Raw genomic sequence first — 20,786 nt, 5'->3', positions numbered from 1 at the left:
TGTAAAATCAGAAAGACCAGAGAGAATAGCTTTAAGATTGGGGAGAGTTTAGAGGAGATATGTGGGGCAAGTTTCTCTTTTTGAAACACCATATGTGATAGTTGCCTGGAACATACAGCCAGGGGAGGTGGTGGAGATATGATAGTGGCATTTAAGAGGCTTTTAGATAGGCACATGGATATGCAGAGAAGACAGATGTGCATTACAAGCAGGCATAGGAAATTAGTTTAACTTGAAATCGCGTTCTGTACAGAATTGAATTGAATAAATTTTATTGGTTAAGTATGTATACATACAAGGAATTTGCCTTGGTGCTTTGCTCACAAGTAACAACACGATATACAGTTAAGAATAAAACATTATAATTTAAACATGTGAAGAATGAAATAAAATACCAGAGCACAAGGAGGCGACAGACTTTTGGTTGTTGAGTGGAGCTACTGCTCGTGGGGAAAAAAGCTGTTTTTATGTCTGGCTGTGGCGACTTTGACAGTCTGGAGTCGCCTTCCAGAGGCTTTAAAGGGGTTGTGGCCAGGGTGAGAGGGGTCAGAGATGATCTTACCCGCTCGCTTCCTGGCCCTTGCAGTGTACAGTTCGTCGATGGGGGGGGGGGGGGGGGAGGTTGCAAGCATCAACCTTCTTGGCTGATCCAACAATGCGCTGCAGCCTCCGGATGTCATGCTTAGTGGCTGAGCAAACAACAGACCATGATGGAGAAGGTGAGGACAGACTTTATGATGGCAGTATAAAACTGGACCATCATTGCCTGTGGCAATGCCTGTGGCAGATTGTGTTTCCTCAGCTGCCACAGGAAGTACATCCTCTGTTGGGCCTTTTTGACTGTGGAGTCGATGGTGGCTCCCCATTTAAGGTCCCTGGAGATGATAGTTCCAAGGAACTTAAATGACTCCACAGATGTGACTGTGGTGTTGTTGATGGTGAGTGGGGGAGGGGATGGGGAAAGTCTACAATCAATTCCACTGCCTTAAGAACATTGAGCTTTGGGCCAAAGGGCTTGTTCCTGTGCTGTACTGTTCATGTCAGAACTGGTAGGAACTCAAGAGGCAAATGGCCTTGTTACTATTCGCAATTCTACGTATACTGATTTGGGGAACTGCTTTGATTCCCATTCAGATTTAAGGGCTGCCGAGCTTATGAAGGGGGTATTAATTCAATTAATTCCAGTTACAACTCAAAACAGGAAGCCTGAATTTGTCAGAGTGTAACTTTGTGGAAAGGCTGACATTAAATCAGTTTAACCCCATCCCTGCCCAACCCAGGGAAAATTGGCCCAGCTTCTGTGATTTGAAGAATCTGTGATCTGAAGAAGTCTCGACCCAAAACTCTCTCCTATTCCTTCTCTCCACAGATGTTGCCTATCCCACTAAGTTACTCCAGCATTTTGTGTAGGAAAATAACTGCAGATGCTGGTACAAATCGAAGTTACTCCAGCATTTTGTGATACCAGCATTTTGTGTATATATTCTGTGATTTGAACACAGGTTTAAACCAATGTGGCGGCGGAGGGCATTCAGCAGCTCCAGTCCACACGCATGGGTCGTTCTCAACACAGCTCCTTCCTCCCCCTCCCCCATCACAGCAAACCAGCAGTATTTCCACACTGGCTGCATACCTCCTGGAGAGCACAGCTTTTAAACAGAGAGAACAAAGGATGGTGGGGGAGGGAGAGGCAAGATTTCGGCGTCCCTGCTCGGGAGCTAAATAGCAAGTCTCCAGCCCCAGCCCCACCCCCATCCATCTGCCTCTCGCTTCTGATGACAAAGTTAGTCATTAAACTACCTTTGTGCAAAAAAGTTCAAAACCACCAAACATTTTCAGCGTTTATTTCAAATATGCCCACCTTTGTGGTTTAATTCTCCAGTTTGCACATTAGCTGAACGTTGACTGTAATGTTACTGCATTGGATCTTGATTTTTTTAAAATTATCATTAAAATCAGCATTGGACCAAACTTTCCCTAGACTTATAAGAGATGTGTGGCAGAAGCAACCATTTGGCACATCATATTTGTGCTGGTTGAGGGTAAGCCCTTAGTGAAAGCAAAGCAAAGTAGGACAATATAACTGGTGACAGCACGTCCCTCCCTGACAAACTGAATACATTCCACGCTTGTTTTCAATAGGAAGTCAGTGGAGTGACTTCACCCGCCCAACAGTCTCAGGTGCACCCACTGCCATTTATCTATCAAGTCAAGTCAAGTTTATTTGTCACATACACATACACGATGTGCAGTGAAATGAAAGTGGCAATGCCTGCGGATTGTGCACAAAAAAGAATTACAGTTACAGCATATAAATAAAGTTAATAAGTTACTATAATGTAGACAAAAATGTAGTCTCTGGAGTTATAAAAGTTGACAGTCCTGATGGCCTGTGGGAAGAAACTCCCTCTCATCCTCTCCGTTTTCACAGCGTGACAGCGGAGGCGTATCTGCCCACTGCTACCATTGCAGACATCAGATTGTCCATCCTCAGTGAACCCGCAACTGGCTTGGATAGTGGCCTGCTGTGTTCTGTGAACCTGATATCTTTAATCTGTCCTGACCCCATCTGCGTTAAAACCACTATCATTCCAGTCCCAAAGAAAAGCAAGGTAGGCTAAATGACTACTATCGGGCAGCTCTGACATCCACCATCATGAAGTGCTTCCAGAGGCTTGTCGTGACACACATTAATTCCAACCTCCAAGACAGCTTTGATCTACTGCAATTCAGCTACTACCGCAACATATACATGGCAAACACCATCTCCCTGGTCCCACCCTGGAACATCTAGATAACAAAGACACCAATGTCATACTCCTATTTATTGACAATAGCTCTGCATTCAATGCCATAATTTCAACCAAACTCCTGGATCCGGTACTGAGGACACACTCCCCCTCGCCCCACAACTGGATCCTTGAATTCCCGACCCATAGATAACCATCAGTAAGGATAGCCAACAAAACATCCACCACGCTAATTGTCAACACAAAGCCCCGCAATGACCAGACAGAGACAGAGCTTGTAGCATGGTGTCTTGGCAATAACCTGCCCCTCAATGTCAACAAAATGAAGAAGCTAGTCATTGATTTCAGGACCTTTCCTACCCTAATTATCCCCTCTTTGCTTTCCCATCAAGTAGAAGATACCAAAGTTTTGAAAGCACGTACCATCAGATTCAGGATCAACTTCTTCTCCGTTGTTATCGGACTAGTGAACAATCCTTCCATAAGCTAGGGTATGTCCCGATCTTCAACATACCTCATTGCGGAACTTACACTTTTTCTCTGTAACTGTAACTCTATGATGATGTAACACTATATTCTGCACTCTTGTACTTTTCTCTTTGCATTATCTGGGTATGGCTTGACTTACTCGCGTTTAATATGATTTGATTTAACTAGAAAGAACCCAATTTTTTTTTTATCACTGTATCACAGTACACGTGACAGTAATGGACCAATATTAATACCCTCAGTAACGCAGTGCATCGTACAATGATCGGCACCCGGGATGAAAGAATCAGCTAGAGTGCTGCGTGACAGAGAGAGGTGACTGCAAGACGACGATGATGAGGGTGTGGGGGTGGGGTACAAGGGAGTGCGTCATATGTGGCAGGGAAAGGAAGGGGTAAGGTTTGATAGTAGAACGGGGGAGTGGAATCATAACATAGAATAGAATTGAGCTGGAAATTAAACCATGATTTGACGAGTGAGAACAGTCTGAAGTAAACAGTGACTTAATTCTTTCCCATCTATTTCACTCAGCATACTGGATGTCAGGGAGTGAGAATCCTAGCATTTCAACTTATCCTCTTGCCTGAGCTGCTATAAGTCAATAGCACGACCTGAAGCTTGCAGGGTCACCGCTGATCCCTGCAGCTCGGCTCCACTCAGGGTGAAGCTCGAGTGGAAGGAATTTTACATTCCTGAGCAAATCATGTTTGTTTTTTTGGTTTAATTCAATTCACGTTGCACAAGTGATTTGCAATCAATTAACAATCCAATAACCCTTGCAAGCAATGGGAAATTAAACAACAAAATTACATACGATTGTATATATTTTTTTTAAAGTACAGCTCAATTATGCACAAATTGCTTGATCTGTTGACTCGTGGGGAGGTGTTGAACCGCATCCCTGTCCCCACCAGCAGGATGAAGTGGCAAATTGTGCAGGTACAGTGGTGTACAGGAGGGTGCAAGCCTGTCTTTGGTACCCTCCACCCAGCATGGTCCTCACACAATCACCCCACAGAGAACTGGGAGCAAGAAGAGAGAAGAACTTCCAAGATCATCCAGGTCAACGCATCTGCAGGCTGGCACCAATCGACCGCACCGTGCTATTTGGCACAGACACAGAAAGTGCTGGGATGTCTCGGGGGAATCTCACTGGACCAGCATTCCCTCCCTCCAGGGTATCCAGGATACCTGTCAAAATAAGCGAAGTTTAAGAGAGGTTGTAGAGGCGGCAACATAAAATCCAAACGTGGTGTTACTTTATCTCGAATCAACGTTAAAATGTACATACAATGCCCGGCACCAAGACTAGGAGGAGCAATCCACCATGGATCTGTTGCAAATGCATCTTGCACCAATGAATTACAGCATGGCAGCCAGGGTAGGTTAGATCTCTCAGGTGCAATGGATTAGCCAATCTTAGCAACTGGATACCACCATGGCACAAACAGCCGTCATAGAGTGATACAGTGTGGAAACAGGCCCTGCAGCCCAACCTGACCACACTGGCCAACATGTCCAAACTACATGTCCCAACACTAATGGGAGTTATCTACAGACCCCCAAACAATAGCCTGGATATAGGGTGTAAGTTGCAGCAGGAGTTAAAATTGGCAGGTAACAAAGCTAATGCCACTGTAGTTATGGGGGATTTCAATATGCAGGTAGACTGGGAAAATCAGGTTGGTTCTGGACCCCAAGAAAGGGAGTTTGTAGGGTGCCTCCGAGATGGATTCTTAGAGCAGCTTGTACTGGAGCGAAGTACAAGCTCCATATATATATCAGAGAGAAGGCAATTCATGATTAGGGTTGTCCAATGAACCAGATTTAATAAGGGAACTCAAGATAAAGGAGGTAGTGACCATAATATGATTAGTTTTAATCTGGAATTTGAAAGGGAGACGGTTAAACCAGGAATGGCAGTGTTGAGGTTGAACAAAGGGGACTATGAAGGCATGAGAGAGGAGCTGGCCAAGGTCAAATGGAAAGGGATCCTAGCAGGAATGACGGTGGAACAGCAATGGCAGGAATTTCTGGGCATAATCCAGAAGATGCAGGATCATTTCATTCCAAAGAGGAAGAAAGATTCTAAGGGGAGTAAGAGGCAACCGTGGCTGACAAGGGAAGTTAGAGATGGAATAAAACTAAAAAAAAAGATGTATAAGATAGCAAAGAGTAGCAGGAAGCCAGAGGAGTGGGCAACTTTCAAAGGACAACAGAAGATAGCAAAAAGGGCAATACGGGCTGAAAAGATGAGGTACAAAGCGAAGCTGGCCAAGAATATAAAGAAGGACAGTAAAAGCTTCTTTAGGTATGTTAAGAGAAAAAGATTAGTAAAGACAAATGTGGGTCCCTTGAAGGCAGAAACGGGTGAAATTATTATGGGTAACAAGGAAATGGCGGAAGAGTTGAACAGGTACTTTGGATCTGTCTTCACCAAGGAAAACACAATCTCCCAGATATGCAAGTGGACAGAGGATCCTGGGCGACAGAGGAACTGAAAGAAATTTGCATTAGGCGAGAAATAGTATTGGGTAGACTGATGGGACTGAAGGCTGATAAATCCCCAGGGCCTGATGGTCTGCATCCCAGGGTACTCAAGGAGGTGGCTCAAGAAATCGTGCATGCATTGGTGATCATTTTCCAATGTTCAATAGATTCAAGATCAGTTCCTGTGGATTGGAGTGTAGCTAATGTTATTCCACTTTTCAAGAAAGGAGCGAGAGAGAAAACGAGGAATTATAGACCAGTTAGCCTGACATCGGTGGTGGGGGAGATGCTGGAGTCAATTATTAAAGAGGTAATAATGGCGTATTTGGATAGCGATAAAAGGTCAGCATGGATTTATGAAGGGGAAATCTGCTTGACTAATCTTTTGGAATTGTTTGAGGATGTGACAAGTAAAATGGATGATGGAGAGCCAGCGGATGTGGTGTATCCAGACTTTCAGAAAGCCTTTGATAAGGTACCACATGTGGGATCGGTGAGCAAAATTAGAGTACATGGTATTGGGGGTAGGGTATTGACATGGATAGAGAATTGGTTGGCAGACAGGAAGCAAAGAGTAGGAATAAACGGGTCTTTTTCAGAATGGCAGGCAGTGGCGAGTGGAGTGCCACAAGGCTCGGTGCTGGGGCCGCAACTATTTACAATATATAGTAATGATTTGGATGATGGAATTAGAAGTAACACTAACAAGTTTGCGGATGACACAATTGGCGGATGTGAACTGCGAAGAGGATGTTAGGAAGTTGCAGGGTGACTTGGACAGGTTGAGTGAGTAGGCAGATGTAGTATAGTGTAGATAAATGTGAGGTTATCCGCTTTGGCAGCAAAAATAAGGAGGCAGATTATTATCAATGGTGTCAAATTTGGTAAAGGGGAAGTGCAACGAGACCTTGGTGTCCTTGTACACCAGTCACTGAAAGTAAGCGTGCAGGTACAGCAGGCAGTGAAGAAAGCTAATGGCATGTTGGCCTTCAGAACAAGAGGATTTGAGTACAGGAGCAAAGAAGTCCTACTGCAGTTGTACAGGGCCCTGGTGAGACCACACCTGGAGTATTGTGTGTAGTTTTGGTCTCCTAATTTGAGGAAGGATGTCCTTGCTATTGAGGCAGTGCAGCGTAGGTTCACGAGGTTAATCCCTGGGATGAAGGGACTGTCATATGTGGAAAGATTGGAAAGACTAGGCTTGTATTCACTGGAGTTTAGAAGGATGAGAGGGGATCTTATAGAGACGTATAAAATTATAAAAGGACTAGACAAGCTAGATCCAGGAAAAATGTTCCCAATGTTGGGGGAGTCCAGAATAAAGGGGAGGCCATTTAAAACTGAGGCGAGAAGAAACTTTTTCACCCAGAGAGTTGTGAATTTGTGGAATTCTCTGCCACAGAAGGCAGTGGAGGCCAATTCACTGGATGAATTTAAAAGAGGGTTAGAAAGAGCTCTAGGGGCTAGTGGAATCAAGGGATATGGGGAGAAGGCAGGCACAGGTTACTGATTGTAGATGATCAGCCATGATCACAATGAATGGCGGTGCTGGCTCAAAGGGCCAAATGGCCTCCTCCTGCACCTATTTTCTATTTTTCCACACTAGTCCCACCTGCCTGCATTTGGTCCATATCCTTCCAAACCTGTCCTACTATCCATGCACTGGTTGGCAGTCTGCATAGTGGAACCAGAGCAGCAGAGGTCACAGGTGACTGTGGACTCAATCCCATGACAGGTCATTTCACTACTAGAAGTCCAGTAAAGGGTACAGGCAAGTAAAGACTAAACCCCACAACTGGTCATTTCAGAGGAACCAGCACAAGATACAGGAGACTGGACTAATGACGATTCACTTGCTCACAAGGTATGCTAATAATCAGCAATGAATGATCTTGTTTTATTCTTGTTACTTCAGCACCATCTCCCTACTCTGACTCCATATCCCCAGACTCCCTTAATATTCAAAAGTCCATCCATTTCTCTCCGAAATAAACTCAGCAACCGAGTCTCCACTAACCTCACAGATAGAGAGTTCTAAAGATTCATTACCCTGCCATTGCTGACATTTCTTCTCGCTTGTCCTGTATGATATCTTATTTTGAGGCTGTGCCTCTTGTTTCTAGACAGTCCACACAAGGAAAGCATCACTCTGGCTTCTTACAGAAGAGATCATTCAGCCTTTCAGGTCTCTTCTACCATGCAACAGTAATGCAGCTAACCTCATTCCCATATTTCGGGTCGAGACCCTTCTTCAGACCAGGTCTGAAGAAGGGTCTCGACCCGAAACGTCACCCATTCCTTCTCTCCTGAGATGCTGCCTGACCCGCTGAGTTACTCCAGCATTTTGTCTCTACCTTCAATTTGAACCACCATCTGCAGTTATTTTCCTACTCATTCACTGTGTAGAAACACCTTTCCACCTGAAGGGTTTTGGTTCTTTTGCCAATCACTTTCATTCTGTTTCCCGTCATCCTTTGTCACTTTAACCACCGGAAGTCTGTCTCCTGTGCTAATATCCCTCAGGATTTCAAATCTGTCCATCAGATCCCCTCACAATCTGCTCAGTTACAAGGAGAACAATCCCAGCTTCTAATTCCATCTTCATAATTGAAGTCTTTCATCCCTGAAACCTTCACCCTCTCAAAAGCCTTTGTATCATTCAGGACTTCACCCCAAACTGGGGTCCCAGATCTGAACTCTACTCCAGTCCAGCTGAGCCAGTGAGATTCATAATGCCAATGAGCAGCTGGGAATAAATGAGCAAACACACAGCCCATCTAACCCCGAGGAATGTCACCCTCTGTCAATGTGGCTGAGATCAGAAACCTTTCACCAATAGCTACCGAGTTTGCTCCATTCTCGTACCTTCCACAATCCGGTGGTAAGCAAAGTGCAGATAAAGCAGGAAGGCCATGTGCAGGACAGTCAGCACTCCGCAGACAGTCAGCCGCGGTGTCTGTCCCACAGTGCGGGAGAGCATCACGGTGATCTGCAAAACAGAAGGGGTTCAGAGCATGGAACGGTAAGCAGAGCGAGCACTGGTTTACACTGACAGCTCCAGGTCTTGGCCTCAGCACCATAGGAGTCCCATTTCTGACAGAGGGATTAAACCACAGCTCCCCTTTGCTCAGGAAGTAAGTGTGCAATAAATAATGCAACATTAACCACAGTGGTTTTCACGTTTAATTACGGATCTGAACAAGCCTTCAAAATCTATCAATTACTTTTATTGAATGATTCTTCATTCCTCCCCCACCCATCTTTGGTACTCTGGTAACCTGGCAGATTGGCCATAGATCCATGTCAAAGTCTATATACAACACCCAACCTTGTTCATCTAACACTCCCTTTATAATGTCCCATTCTTTTTGCTCTCTTCTAGTTCCTTATAAAATACTGCTCCTTGTGATTGCAGGTTTCTTGTTCTATTATTGAGTACAGAGGTTTACCCCTGCCCCCCAAGTTGTGACCAAATTATATTTAGAATGCTTAATCCTTATTTCTTTCCCATAAATTGTAGTGGAAGCGTCTTTTATAAATATGCCCTGTCAAACTCTTCAACAACTTCTAACTTCTCAGCATTCTCTCTGGAAACAGCCTTCGGGTTGTTTGTCCGGATGGGTTTAACATCTCAGCTCTGGTGACATCCTTGTACATGTCCTTCATGCTCTCCCTAATACCACAACACGCTTCTTTGTAAACATGGCAATCAGAATCGGGAAACTGCTAACTATTGTCAGGAAATCAGAGAATGACATCCTACCATCCTGAGGGTGGCGAGACCTCCAATGATGAGCCACAGCAGGTAGAAAAGGGAATGGAGATGTACGTTGTAGGTGACCATCAATACAACGCAAGGTCCAAACAGACCATAGCCCTGTGAACAAGACAGCAGAACCAATTTAAGATAGTGATACAGAGGTTCAATGCAAGTAATGAATTATTAACAGCATAGACTCATCATTTTTCCCCGACTCTGAGAAATATGATCTAATGGCGAACACCCAGCCATTTTATTGCCAGGGCATCCATTATGTTAAACTCACTACAGCAAGGAATGCCCCACAATCCTCATTCTAACCCAATGACTGCAGCTCTATCATTTAAATTTCATTTACAGTTATTTACTATTTCTTCAAAGTATCTACCAGATGCAGTCGGGCTCAGTTTGTCTTGCTGGGAAGATATAAAGTTGGAGTTGATAAGAATAGTTGGTGATATAATCCTGTCAGGTACATTTATCAGAAACCAAGAGTATGAAAGGAAGTGCCCAAGCCCCAGAATACACTGCCAGCCTGACCTTGAGCTTCAAGCTAATGCTCAGTCCCCCAGGTGAGAATGTGGGCATTGATAATATTGTGGGAAAGAAAGAAACCCTATTTTACTATCTTTGTGTAATATAATCTACAGATAACAAAGCAGTCTAGCACTTGAGTCCAGCGCAAAAGATGAAATAACAGTACGCTGATCCACTAATGAGGGCACTAAAGGTAAACAGGTCAGTGAAGTGCATGGTAGATGCAACTTAACATGGATATACATGACGTTATCCACTTTGGTTCTAAAAAAAATCAAGAGGGGTTGTGAAACATGTCAAAGCTCAATGAGAATGCTCACCTGTAAAATATACCCGTGGAAAGACCCTGTCTGGTCACCTTGACCTCCACAAAAATTGTCTTCTTTACGAAGAATGTTATTGGCAAATACATTCCCCCCCTAAAAAAAATGGGTGTCCTTTCCACTGACTGTTAAGCAAACAAACTTCCCTCCACTCCGAAGACTCACCACCAGTGACAGCATCTGCACCATTGTGATCTGGGCATTGCACAAATAGCCCAGGAAGTAGACGAAGGAGGAGACGCCCAGCCAGTAGCCAAAGCAGGTTCCGATTGCAGTGCCCATCAGTGTGCCTTCTCTCTGTGGGAACACAGCAGCTCACTACAGCTTAATAACTCTTTAAAAAAAAGTGCTGGAGTCACTTAGCAGGCCAGGCAGCTTCTCTGGAGGACATGATGATGTTTCAAGTCAGGAGCCTTCCGCAAAATGTCACCAATCCATGCCCTGATTCGCTGAGTTACTCCATCACTTTTGTGCTTTTTTTTGGCAAACCAACATCTGCAGTTCCTTGTGTCTGCACTTTAACAACTTTGCCATTCATGAATGCAAAGAAATGGCTTCTCAACCCTGCCCGTGCCATGTTTTCCTCGTTCATTAGCTGTCTGTTCGGCAGCAGAGATTCATAACAACGGTAAATTAACCACACGTCTTTGCAATATGTAAGGAAAGAGGAGTACCTAGAGAAACCCACAGGGTCACAAGGAGAAATGTGCAAACACCACACAGACCACACCGGAGGTCAGGATTGAACCGGCTCCACTAGAGGCAGCAGCTCCACTTGTAATCATCTTGTTATCCATTTGGATTCTGTTTATGCAGAATCCAACTGTCAATTTCAAAGAGATATTTACACAGCTTGACCTACACTATATCCTCAAGTGAACCTTCAGCTAAACCGTTGAGTAAATGTCCCAATTTCTTGCAGTTTCAATCTCATTACCTTCAGTGCATCAATCGTACAAAATTTGCATCAAATTTCTCAGACAAAACTTGCTAAAACACCACGGTTGCTATTCCTTCGACCTGATCACCAAACCTGGAGGAAACAAAGATTTAAGTTTGATGACCCTCTCATCCCAGAAAGATATTCAACCTCCCACCGAAGAAACCAAGATGAGAACTGAGAAAGAGCTAAGAAACTGCAGAATGGATTAACATTATTTGTTTTATTTTGCCTTGGTTTTTGTTTTGCACTGATATTTTGGATTTTTAAAAAAAAACTGGCTTCTGTTGGAAAATCTTTACATTTTCACAGTGCTGTTAAGAAAGCAATGACCATTACTTTGGTATTGTGTCCTGGTGTCACCTGCCAATCTATAATAAACAGTGATACCACTGGTTTTCAGTCACATGAATGAAATTGACACTTACAATTACAGTCCCAGACGTCTTCATTCCGTGCAAAAGAATGGCCACCAGCGTGAAAACCAACATTAAGGGGCCATACAACTCGCCTGCAACCTTCTATGAGAGAAAGATACAATAAATGTCATTAAGTCCCTCACAAAATATTTCTTCCAAACACTGGCATTTGGAAAAAAATTCAAAATTCTATAGGATGAGGAAGGAACTATTCGGCCTCTCAGACCCATTCTCCCAATCAATCAGCATGGCTGATCTGTTCTCTAATACGATTAACTCTCCTGGTTAACGTTCTCGGGTTGTGCGTACAACAATAAACTTGACTTGACTAATAAAACCTTGCAACCCTTACTTCAAAATATTCACTTGCTCCCCACCTCTCTTGTCCACTAACGATTTATGGACAGGCATTTGAAAGCAGATTTCCAATGCAATCCTCCCCTCTTCTCCCTCCACCCCTCACATTGCAACAGTCTTAGAACAATTCTACTTTTTCGCTGAATGAGATTATTCTCTGATCACACAACATGTATCTAACATATTCACTTTGGTTAATTCTTATTAAAAAATATCTAGACAAGGTCCAATGTTGACCTGGCTGTCTACCTACAGTCCCCAACAGATAATGAGGAGTGACTAAGAGTGGATTGCAGATACTTGCATAAGTAAACAGACCTGAGGGAAATTGATCATCCGGACTGGAATCAGAGACTCCACCAATCTGAAATGGCAAAGAATGTTGATCATGAGAGTGTTTGGACTTATGATTTTAGACAAGAGATACAGTACAGAAACAGCCTCTTCAGCCAACTGGGTCTGTACTGGCCAGCGATCACTCAGTATACTATCACTATCCTACACACGAGGGACAATTTAAAATTTACAGAAACAATTAACCTACAAACATGTATGTCTCTGGAGTGTGGGAGGAAATCGGAGCACCCGGAGAAAACCTACGTGGTAACAGGGAGAACGTACAAACTCCATACAGAAGATCCGTAGTCAGGATCAAACCTGGAGGTCTGGTACTCTAAGGCAGCAACTCCACTGTGCCGCCCCCATCCAAGTGATGCACAACAAGGCGAGAAATCAGGTAGACACCAGGAACTGTAGATGTTGGGATTTGGAGCAAAACTCAGCAGGTCAGACAACATCTGTGGAGGTAAAGGGATCAAGACCCTGCCTCAGGACAAGACCGTTACTCTCAGATTGTAGTTTTGATGAAAGGTCACAGACCCAAAATGTTAATGCTCCAGATGCTGCCTGATCTGATGTGTATTTTCAACATATTTTTATTATGTGCTCATAATAAGTGGAATTCTTAAACCTGAAGCATAGAAGCAACAAAAAAAAAGGTCTAGGCACTGAACCCAGTCCAAATATTTATTTAAGATGTGTTTCTAAAAGCCACGGATTATCATGAACAAAAGGAAGATTACAGAAAACAATCCACTGAAAAGGAAAGTCATAGTTAGCCCATTAACAAGAATAATTCATTCACACAGAGGTCATGTTATGAAGTCAAGAACTGTAAAGCAGACCTTAGAGAAAAAAAAATTGAGCATTTACATACAACAAAAATCAAAGTACTGGAGTAACTCAGTAGGTCAGGCAGCATCTGTGGAGGGAATGGACAGAACACGTTTTGGGGCCTGGACCTATCTTCAGTCAGTGGGCATTTTCATAAATGCTTCTGATACACGATACAATAGAAATGATCTTGGACTGAGAAAGAATACTTTAAAAAAACAGCAAGAAAAGCAGTGTATTGCCAGGGTTAACTTCAGAAGCCAAGATGGATGGATCGTTGAATGACGTGATCATAGCTCACATCTACAGGACCTGGCCTACAGGTTATGTGAAGATCAATTCCAACACAAACCAGCTAGGTTGAACGCCTTGTTTCTGTGCTTGTAACAGAGTTTTGGACCAGATATCCATAACATGAGTTACAATTATCCCAGAATTTAACAGCTCCACACCGATGTTTAGTGCTAGTATTCCCTCCCAAACCTTTATGGCTTCATGATGTTCCTTAAAACCCATGTCTTTGACTTGGCTTTTAGATTAGTGATACAGCGCAGAAACAGTCTCTTTGGGCCACTGAACCAGCGAGCCTTGCACATTAACACAATTCTACACACAACAGGGACAATCTACAATTTTACCGAAGCCAAAATTAACCAACAAACTTATACGTTTTTGGAATGTGGGAGGAAACCGGAGTACCCGGGTAAAACCCATGCAGGTCACGGGGATAACGTACAAACTCCGTACTGGCAGTCAGGATCGAACCCAGGTCTCTGGCGCTGTGAGGCAGCAACTCTACCGCTGTGCCACCATGCCGGATTTTGTTCATAATGTCCAATGTGACATCAGCACCAAATTTTGTTTACCAATACTCTTAAATGCTTTGCTACCACTCGGGCATCAGAGATAAATACACCCCTGTCGTCATTACAATAGAGTTAAACAAAGCTTTATTCAATCAATGGAAAAAAAGGGGTTAGTTTAAGTCATGACACACGTACCTGTTCCTGACTTGGATGGGCTCAACGTCGAAGTACGGTCTGAGAATATCAATGTTACCATACAGATTGAATGCCTTCGATGCTTGCCTCTTACCTGCTTGCCACACCTGTAAAATATAATCCAAACTTATAGCGACAAATCATATACTGGATGCCTTAAGATAACAGAAGACTCCACACAATTAGGTAGATGGCAACTCAATGCCAAGTTCAGCCAAGAGCATAGCAGCAATACCTCAACTGACTGGATATAATGCTGGACAGGATATATGCAGCAGAATTTACTTAAGACAGCAAGAAGATTGCCGGAGCAGTCACCTGGAGATTGTAAAGCCATGAGTTCTTTCATTTAGAAACATAGAAAAATAGGTGCAGGAGTAGGCCATTTAGCCCTTCGAGTCAGCACTGCCATTCAATATGATCATGGCTGATCATCTAAAATCGGTACCCCATTCCTGCCTTTTCCCCATATCCCTTGATTCCTTTAGCCCTAGGAGCTAAATCTACCTCTCTCTATTAGTTCTAACTTGCTCTTTATTGTTTGTGCGCATTTAAAAAATAAACACATTAAGTTATTTATTGTTAATAACACTGGGACAATGTTGTCGGAATATTTTTTGTGATTTGTCCAGAACTGGGATTCAAATAAGACACTGTCCAAGACAGATCTGTAATCTACAGAGGATCTATGTTTCTAGAAGCACTCAGTTCCAGTTTCAGACATAGTCAACACAAAAGAAATCAGATTAGCTTTGGATGCAAGGCAACACAGACCAGAGGGCATCATGCAGGCAAGCACATAAGACAAGAGGACTGTGTGAAGAACAGATACCAGTGTTAGAGTCATTTATGTCACAAAGTGGCACAGCAAGTTTAAGCAACACCACTGCAGGGGCTCCTGGCATTGGCTATGATAGATATCGTTTGGGAGAAGAATCACTGTAGTCCAGTTGAGAATCTGGTTGGTAATGGTGTTCCCATTCAGGTCAAGGCCACAACTAAATCAGAGGGCCAGTCAGAACACCAGTCAAGTTTACTTTCAAATAAATCTCTCAATCACTAAGTCACATCAACGAGGTACAAGGTGACTTGGACGAGAAAATTTAAAATTTTAATCACAAAGTAGGTTCACCTTGAAAGAGAATATCAGACCCAACACAAGACAAACCTGGCTCCGCACCTGATCTGCTACTTCTCTGCCCAACTGTCCTTTCAATCCCTTCACGCCAAGGAATGCTGCATCCTCCTCCTCTGTAGCCACAGGCTCCTCACCCACATCGTCTTCCTCTTTTATCTGCTGGTGCATCTCTCCCATATCCTCAAAACTTGAGCCAGACGTGTCGTCCATGTTCTCCATGTCGATCACTGCTGAGCTATTCCCCTAAACAGTAGCATTTGAACAATCTTATTAAAAATTACCAGAGAAATGGATAGATTAAACATAGCATTCTTAGAACTGCAGCATTGCATCCAATACCAGTCACCACTTTAGTAAGGTATTAGAAAGGATGCATAAAATATTTACCAGAGCTTTCCCACTAAAGAGAGATTTGAGCTTCAAAGACTGGAGAGTGGGATTGTTCTTTTGGGAGCAAAGAAAGTTGAGGGACCTTTAGTAAAGATGTACAAAATCCAGTCTAAAGAAGTCTTGACCATAAATGTCACCTATTCCTTTTCTCCAGAGATGCTGCCTGTTCCGCTGAGTTAGTTCAGCATTTTGTGTCCATCTTCGGTGTGAACCAGCATCTGCAGTTCCTTCCTACACTGGATTGGTTTAGACAGGTTTAAATAGAGAGAAGCTATTGCCATAAGCTTAGTGAAGCACAGATCGAGCAGTTTAACCTGTGCAGGATATGAGGAAAGAGCTTTCCATCCAGAAAGTAACTATGATAAAGCACTCACTGCCTGTGGGAGTGGTGGAAACAGAATCAAATAAGACCTTTAGAAGGGTACTGAATTGGCACTTGAGAAATGACACTTGGCAGAGCAGAAAAACAGGGATCTTACTTGGAGTCTGCTTTGTATTTAGGTCTAGTGCAACTTTGTGAGACACCTATTATCTGTAATTTTACCTGATGTTTGATATGTCTGGCTTAACATGTTAGCTCTAATATTTGGACACCTATAGGTCCATCTACAATTAAAGCCTTCATTTGTAGTCCACGTAAATGTTGTATTGAATTCAGTCATTTTGTGGTTACTGTTAGCTGGATATTTATTTACTGACAGACTTCTGGTAAATTCACCACTCCTAATAATAGCTGTCTCATATTGATTCAAGAACATAGGCTACTGGAAAATAGTCCTGAGGTTGTGTTGCAAAAAAAATCAGCGCTGTTGGAATTCAGACTATGCAGCAACTTCTCTGATCACTGTTGGCCCCATGGAGCGTGGGACTGAGGAACTGATAATAGAAATAGAGGCATGGAAGAGATTCTAAACAATTAATTTGATCGAATCTTCACCATAGAAAATGTTTTTTTAATCCCCATAATAAAAGGCCTATAAGGAAGGGTGGAACTTTTATAAAAATCTCTATCGCTAGAGAACATTTACTTTCCAAACTAATGGCTGACAGTCCTCTGGACCTGTTAGTTGCATTCTTCCAAAATTCCAGAGACGTCCCAGGAAATTAGAAAAAAACAGAAACGTAATTTTCTAAAAAAGGAGGGAGACAGAAAACCAACAAAACTATATGGCAATTATCCCCATGTTTATGATTGAGAAAATACTGGAATGCTAGATGAAGGTAACAGCAGAACATTTAGAAAAATCATAAATAGTGCTGACAAGTTTGTTGAGGATGTAACATAGAGGATGAATAAAAGGAAACCCAGTAATTTTTGGTTTCCAGAAGGCATAAGATGTGTGCTTGGGGTTGGAAGCAATCTACTGAATGTTATGGCGAGAGTAATAATTAGGAAAGAGAGTCAAGATAAATGGGTCATTTTCAGATTAGCAATCACTCGGAGTACCCCAGATAAGTGCAAGGCCCTCAACTATTCATAATCTGTAAATAGTTCTGCTGTAACACAATTGTAGGTTTCCTACGAAACTGCAAGTTACAGAAAATTGCATTATAAGAACAATGGGGAAAAGGGGGTGAGGGGCTAGAGGGGTTCAGACTTGTTCCAACAAAGTTATTATTTCTTGCAGAATTTTCAAAAAATAATATTTTTAATAGAAAAGGTTTATTTTTTACTCCAAAGACGTACAGGTATGTAGGTTAATTGACTGGGTAAATGTAAAAAATTGTCCCTAGTGGGTGTAGGATAGTGTTAATGTGCGGGGATCGCTGGGCGGCGCGGACTTGGTGGGCCGAAAAGGCCTGTTTCCGCGCTGTATATATATGATATGATACTTGTAAATACGAAAGGCTATAGATAACATTGTTTTACAGAGTATCACTGCACAAATGTCAATAGAAGCGATTGCTTGTCAATTTCAATCACTTTCCGCCATGAAAGTAGCAACTGTCTTCTGAAGAGACAATGTGTCCGATTACGCTGGGAGACTATATAGAAACATTTTCCAAAACAGCTGTTTTTTTCTCTTGCCAATTTCCTAAGTAACTTTTAAGTGGTTCTCTAGGTCTGAATAAAACAATGGTATAGTGTTCCCTAATTCATTGATCATGTTGTATCCAATTTGCACTGCAGAAACCCGCATTATAGCAGATCTACCTAGTATGTTAACAATTTGGATGAGGGGACATCCAATTCTGTAACCAGCTGTGCTGATGTTAGAAAGACAAGCGGATTGACAAATTATGGGGAGGGCAGACCCGCAGAAACCACCTGCTCACATTATTCTGTTATCCTACTTTCTCATCCACTTCCTACATTACGAGGTGCAATTGACCAATTAACCTACACACCCACACGCCTTTGCCATGTGGGAGGAAACAGGAGAACCTAGAGGAAACCCACGGGGTCGCTGGGAGTATGTGCAAACTCCACAGAAGCAGCACCTGAGGTCAGTATCAAACCCGATCTCTGGCATTATGAGGCATCTGCTCCACCAGCTGCGCTGCCTAGTGAAAAGCATGGTAAAGAGGTATTACATCCAAGACTGGGTCAGCTGTGATCCTACTCAATAGCAGAGCAGTCACAAGGGTTAATTGATCAGTATTACTCCCACTTCTGATCCCTTTGTTCCTATACATCCATTATTTTATCACACAGTTGCACCTCAGAATGCTTACTATCAGGTGGTATCACAGCTTGATTTGGAAACCAATAAATGGCAGAGAGTTGTGGATGTAGCCCGGTCTATCACACAGACCAGGTTTCCCACAAATATCTCTATCTGCACCACCCTGCCTTAGAAAAGCAGGCAACCTGATCAAAGACTTGCCCCACCCCAGTCATTCCTTCTTCACCCTGTTCTCATCCTGCAACAGGCACAAAAGCTTGAAAGCTTACAACACCAGACTCAGGAACAACCTCTTCCCCACTGTTATCAGGCTTCTGAAAGGTCCTTCCATAGGCTAGGGTACTGCACAATTCACCTCTACCCCGAGTACGGACATTGGACTTTGTCGAAGGAACTGATGCACTACAATGCTGAGAACTATATTCTGCTCTCTGTATCTATCCCTTTGCTCTACTCTACATTGTACTTGAATTTGATTATGTTTATGTATAGTATTATCCGATCTGTAGGAGGGAACTACAGAGGCTGATTTATACCGAAGACACAAAATGCTGGAGTAGCTCAGCGGGACAGGCGGCCTCGCTGAAGAAGAATGGGTGACGTTTCGGTTCGGAACCCTTCTTCAGACTCCGATGAAAATCCTCTGAGGAAGAGCACCGGGGGAAGGGGGACACATTGTGGGGAGCACCGGGGGAGGGGGACACATTGTGGGGAGCACCGTGAGGAGGGGGACACATTGTGGGGAGCACCGTGAGGAGGGGGACACATTGTGGGGAGCACCGTGGGAGGGGGACACATTGGGGTCTGCCTACCGATCAGGGGGATCTGCAGGGAGGGGAGATGTCAAGGGATACACGGTATACACCCTGAACGGCAGAGTTTCTTTAACCTGCAGTATTGTCTCCTCGAAGGCTCCCCATTCGCCGTTCCTTGTCCCTCCGCTGCCGGTCCCCGCTACTGCTGCTGCTGCCGCCATCATCGCCGCCCCGCTGCTGCCACCGCTGGCCTGGCCCCGCGGCGATCGCAGTCAACACCAACCGTCAACACCGGAGCCGTGACGTGGACCGCAAAGCCATGCGCGAGGACGTCGCTGGAGTTGTGGCTCACGTCATGCGGGAGGTGTGGCTCACGTCATGCGAGACCCACGGCCCGTGGGAGGCGGGGCCGCGCGTGCGGGTTTGAACTGTAACCGTCAGGCTGCTGCTGTTGTTGCTGCAATGGCGGGCGGCCGGGAGCACGTCGAGCTGATGCGCAACCGAGTAGTTCTCAAGGAGTTCAGTGTCCACAATGTGAGTGTGTCGCCCCGCGGCCATGGTCCACGTGTGACCTCGACTGCCGTCGCGATTGATTTGTCATGTAGCCGCTGTTAATTCTTTATAACCCCTCAGGTGCACACCACCGACTTTCCCGGGAACTACCCCGGCTACGATGACACGTGGAGCCAGCGTCGCTTCGAGAAGGTGGGGAGCCGACAGCCGGGGCGGGGGGGCCGGGGATGGGGACGGGGGGACGGGGACGGGGACGGGGGGACGATCGGGGACGGGGGTGGGACAGGGGATGGGGACGGGGATGGGGACGGGGGTGGGGAACGGGGTGGGTGTGGAAACCAGGCATCCAGGGGGTGGATATGGGGGCAAGGAATCGCGCACGGGTCTCTGTTGACACTCCCTCCTGCCTCTGCCTCCAGCTCCTTAAACGTGCTCCCTAGTTCTTGGGACACAGGAAATTGCAGATTCCAAGAAATACCTGAAATACCTTCATTAAATCGTACAGCACAGAACCGGGGCCCTTTCAGCTTGAGAATAAGTAAAATAGTAGAATAAGTAAAGGATCAGCCTGACGTTGCCTGACCTATAGTTAATGCTTGTACCATATGGAGCTACGTGCTGGAGTTTGTATGGTGTCTTTGTTCTGATGGTACAATATGTTAAGAGATGTTATGCTTAGAAAAGATAACACACTCTCTCCTTGGGAGTGTGTGTTTACTGATGGATGGGTATTTTTGTAGATGAAAGAGCCCAGAAAGTGATAAGGAATCTGATCTTTGACTGAGCCCTTGGTGGATAGATTATTTTATTCACAAAATGCTGGAGTAACTCAGCAGGTCAGGCAGCATCTCTGGAGAGAAGGAATGGGTGACGTTTTGGGTCGAGACCCTTCTTCAGACTGATGTCGGGGGTGGGACAAAGGAAGGATATAGGTGGAGACAAGAAGATAGAGGGAGATCTGGGAAGGAGGAGGGGAAGAGAGGGACAGAGGAGCTATCTGAAGTTGGAGAAGTCAACGTTCATACCACTGGGCTGCAAACTGCCCAGGCGAAATATGAGGTGCTGCTCCTCCAATTTCCGGCGGGCCTCACTATGGCACTGGAGGAGGCCCATGACAGAGAGGT

The 20,786-nt window shown here is 44.3% G+C and overlaps 2 protein-coding genes across 6 annotated transcripts in view; one reads left to right on the top strand and one right to left on the bottom strand.

The window, feature by feature from the left end:
• Positions 1 to 279: 279 nt before the first annotated feature.
• On the bottom strand, positions 280 to 19,495 carry yipf3 (Yip1 domain family, member 3). 2 transcript variants are annotated; one of them, XM_078398958.1, is made up of 9 exons: positions 19,284 to 19,495; positions 15,408 to 15,620; positions 14,240 to 14,346; positions 12,384 to 12,429; positions 11,718 to 11,810; positions 10,515 to 10,646; positions 9,493 to 9,606; positions 8,595 to 8,718; positions 280 to 4,430 (listed from the first exon to the last, which is right to left on the bottom strand). In XM_078398958.1, exons 1-9 carry the CDS (start codon positions 19,371 to 19,373, stop codon positions 4,303 to 4,305), a joined length of 1,047 nt encoding a protein of 348 aa, XP_078255084.1. In that variant the 5' UTR covers positions 19,374 to 19,495; the 3' UTR covers positions 280 to 4,302. The 2 variants fall into 2 exon arrangements, with proteins under 2 accessions (XP_078255084.1, XP_078255086.1); XM_078398960.1 differs by having other exon boundaries at positions 15,420 to 15,620.
• polr1c (RNA polymerase I and III subunit C) overlaps positions 19,219 to 20,786 on the top strand; it is a 20,362-nt gene continuing 18,794 nt past the window's right edge. For 3 of the 4 annotated variants that reach the window (XM_078398955.1, XM_078398956.1, XM_078398954.1), the window contains exons 1-2: positions 19,219 to 19,683; positions 19,783 to 19,854. In XM_078398955.1, coding sequence (XP_078255081.1) covers positions 19,528 to 19,683; positions 19,783 to 19,854 — 228 coding nt within the window. In that variant the 5' untranslated portion in view covers positions 19,219 to 19,527. Of the gene's footprint in view, positions 19,684 to 19,782; positions 19,855 to 20,786 lie in introns of those variants that run through there. The other variant, XM_078398957.1, reaches the window with a different exon arrangement.

The sequence above is a fragment of the Rhinoraja longicauda genome, chromosome 5, assembly GCF_053455715.1.
Source record: "Rhinoraja longicauda isolate Sanriku21f chromosome 5, sRhiLon1.1, whole genome shotgun sequence".
NCBI classification, from domain to species: Eukaryota; Metazoa; Chordata; class Chondrichthyes; order Rajiformes; family Arhynchobatidae; genus Rhinoraja; species Rhinoraja longicauda.
This window is presented reverse-complemented; position numbering and strand designations above follow the sequence as displayed.

Bases quoted from the DNA above. Each gene is read 5' to 3' on its own strand.
- yipf3 (XM_078398958.1), bottom strand. From the start codon at position 19,373: ATGATGGCGGCAGCAGCAGCAGTAGCGGGGACCGGCAGCGGAGGGACA. The intron at 12,430-14,239 runs GTACGTGTGTCA...TTGCCATTTCAG, and splicing joins CCCATCCAAGTCAGGAACAG to ATTGGTGGAGTCTCTGATTC. The intron at 4,431-8,594 runs GTACGAGAATGG...TTATTTTGACAG, and splicing joins TTACCACCGGATTGTGGAAG to GTATCCTGGATACCCTGGAG.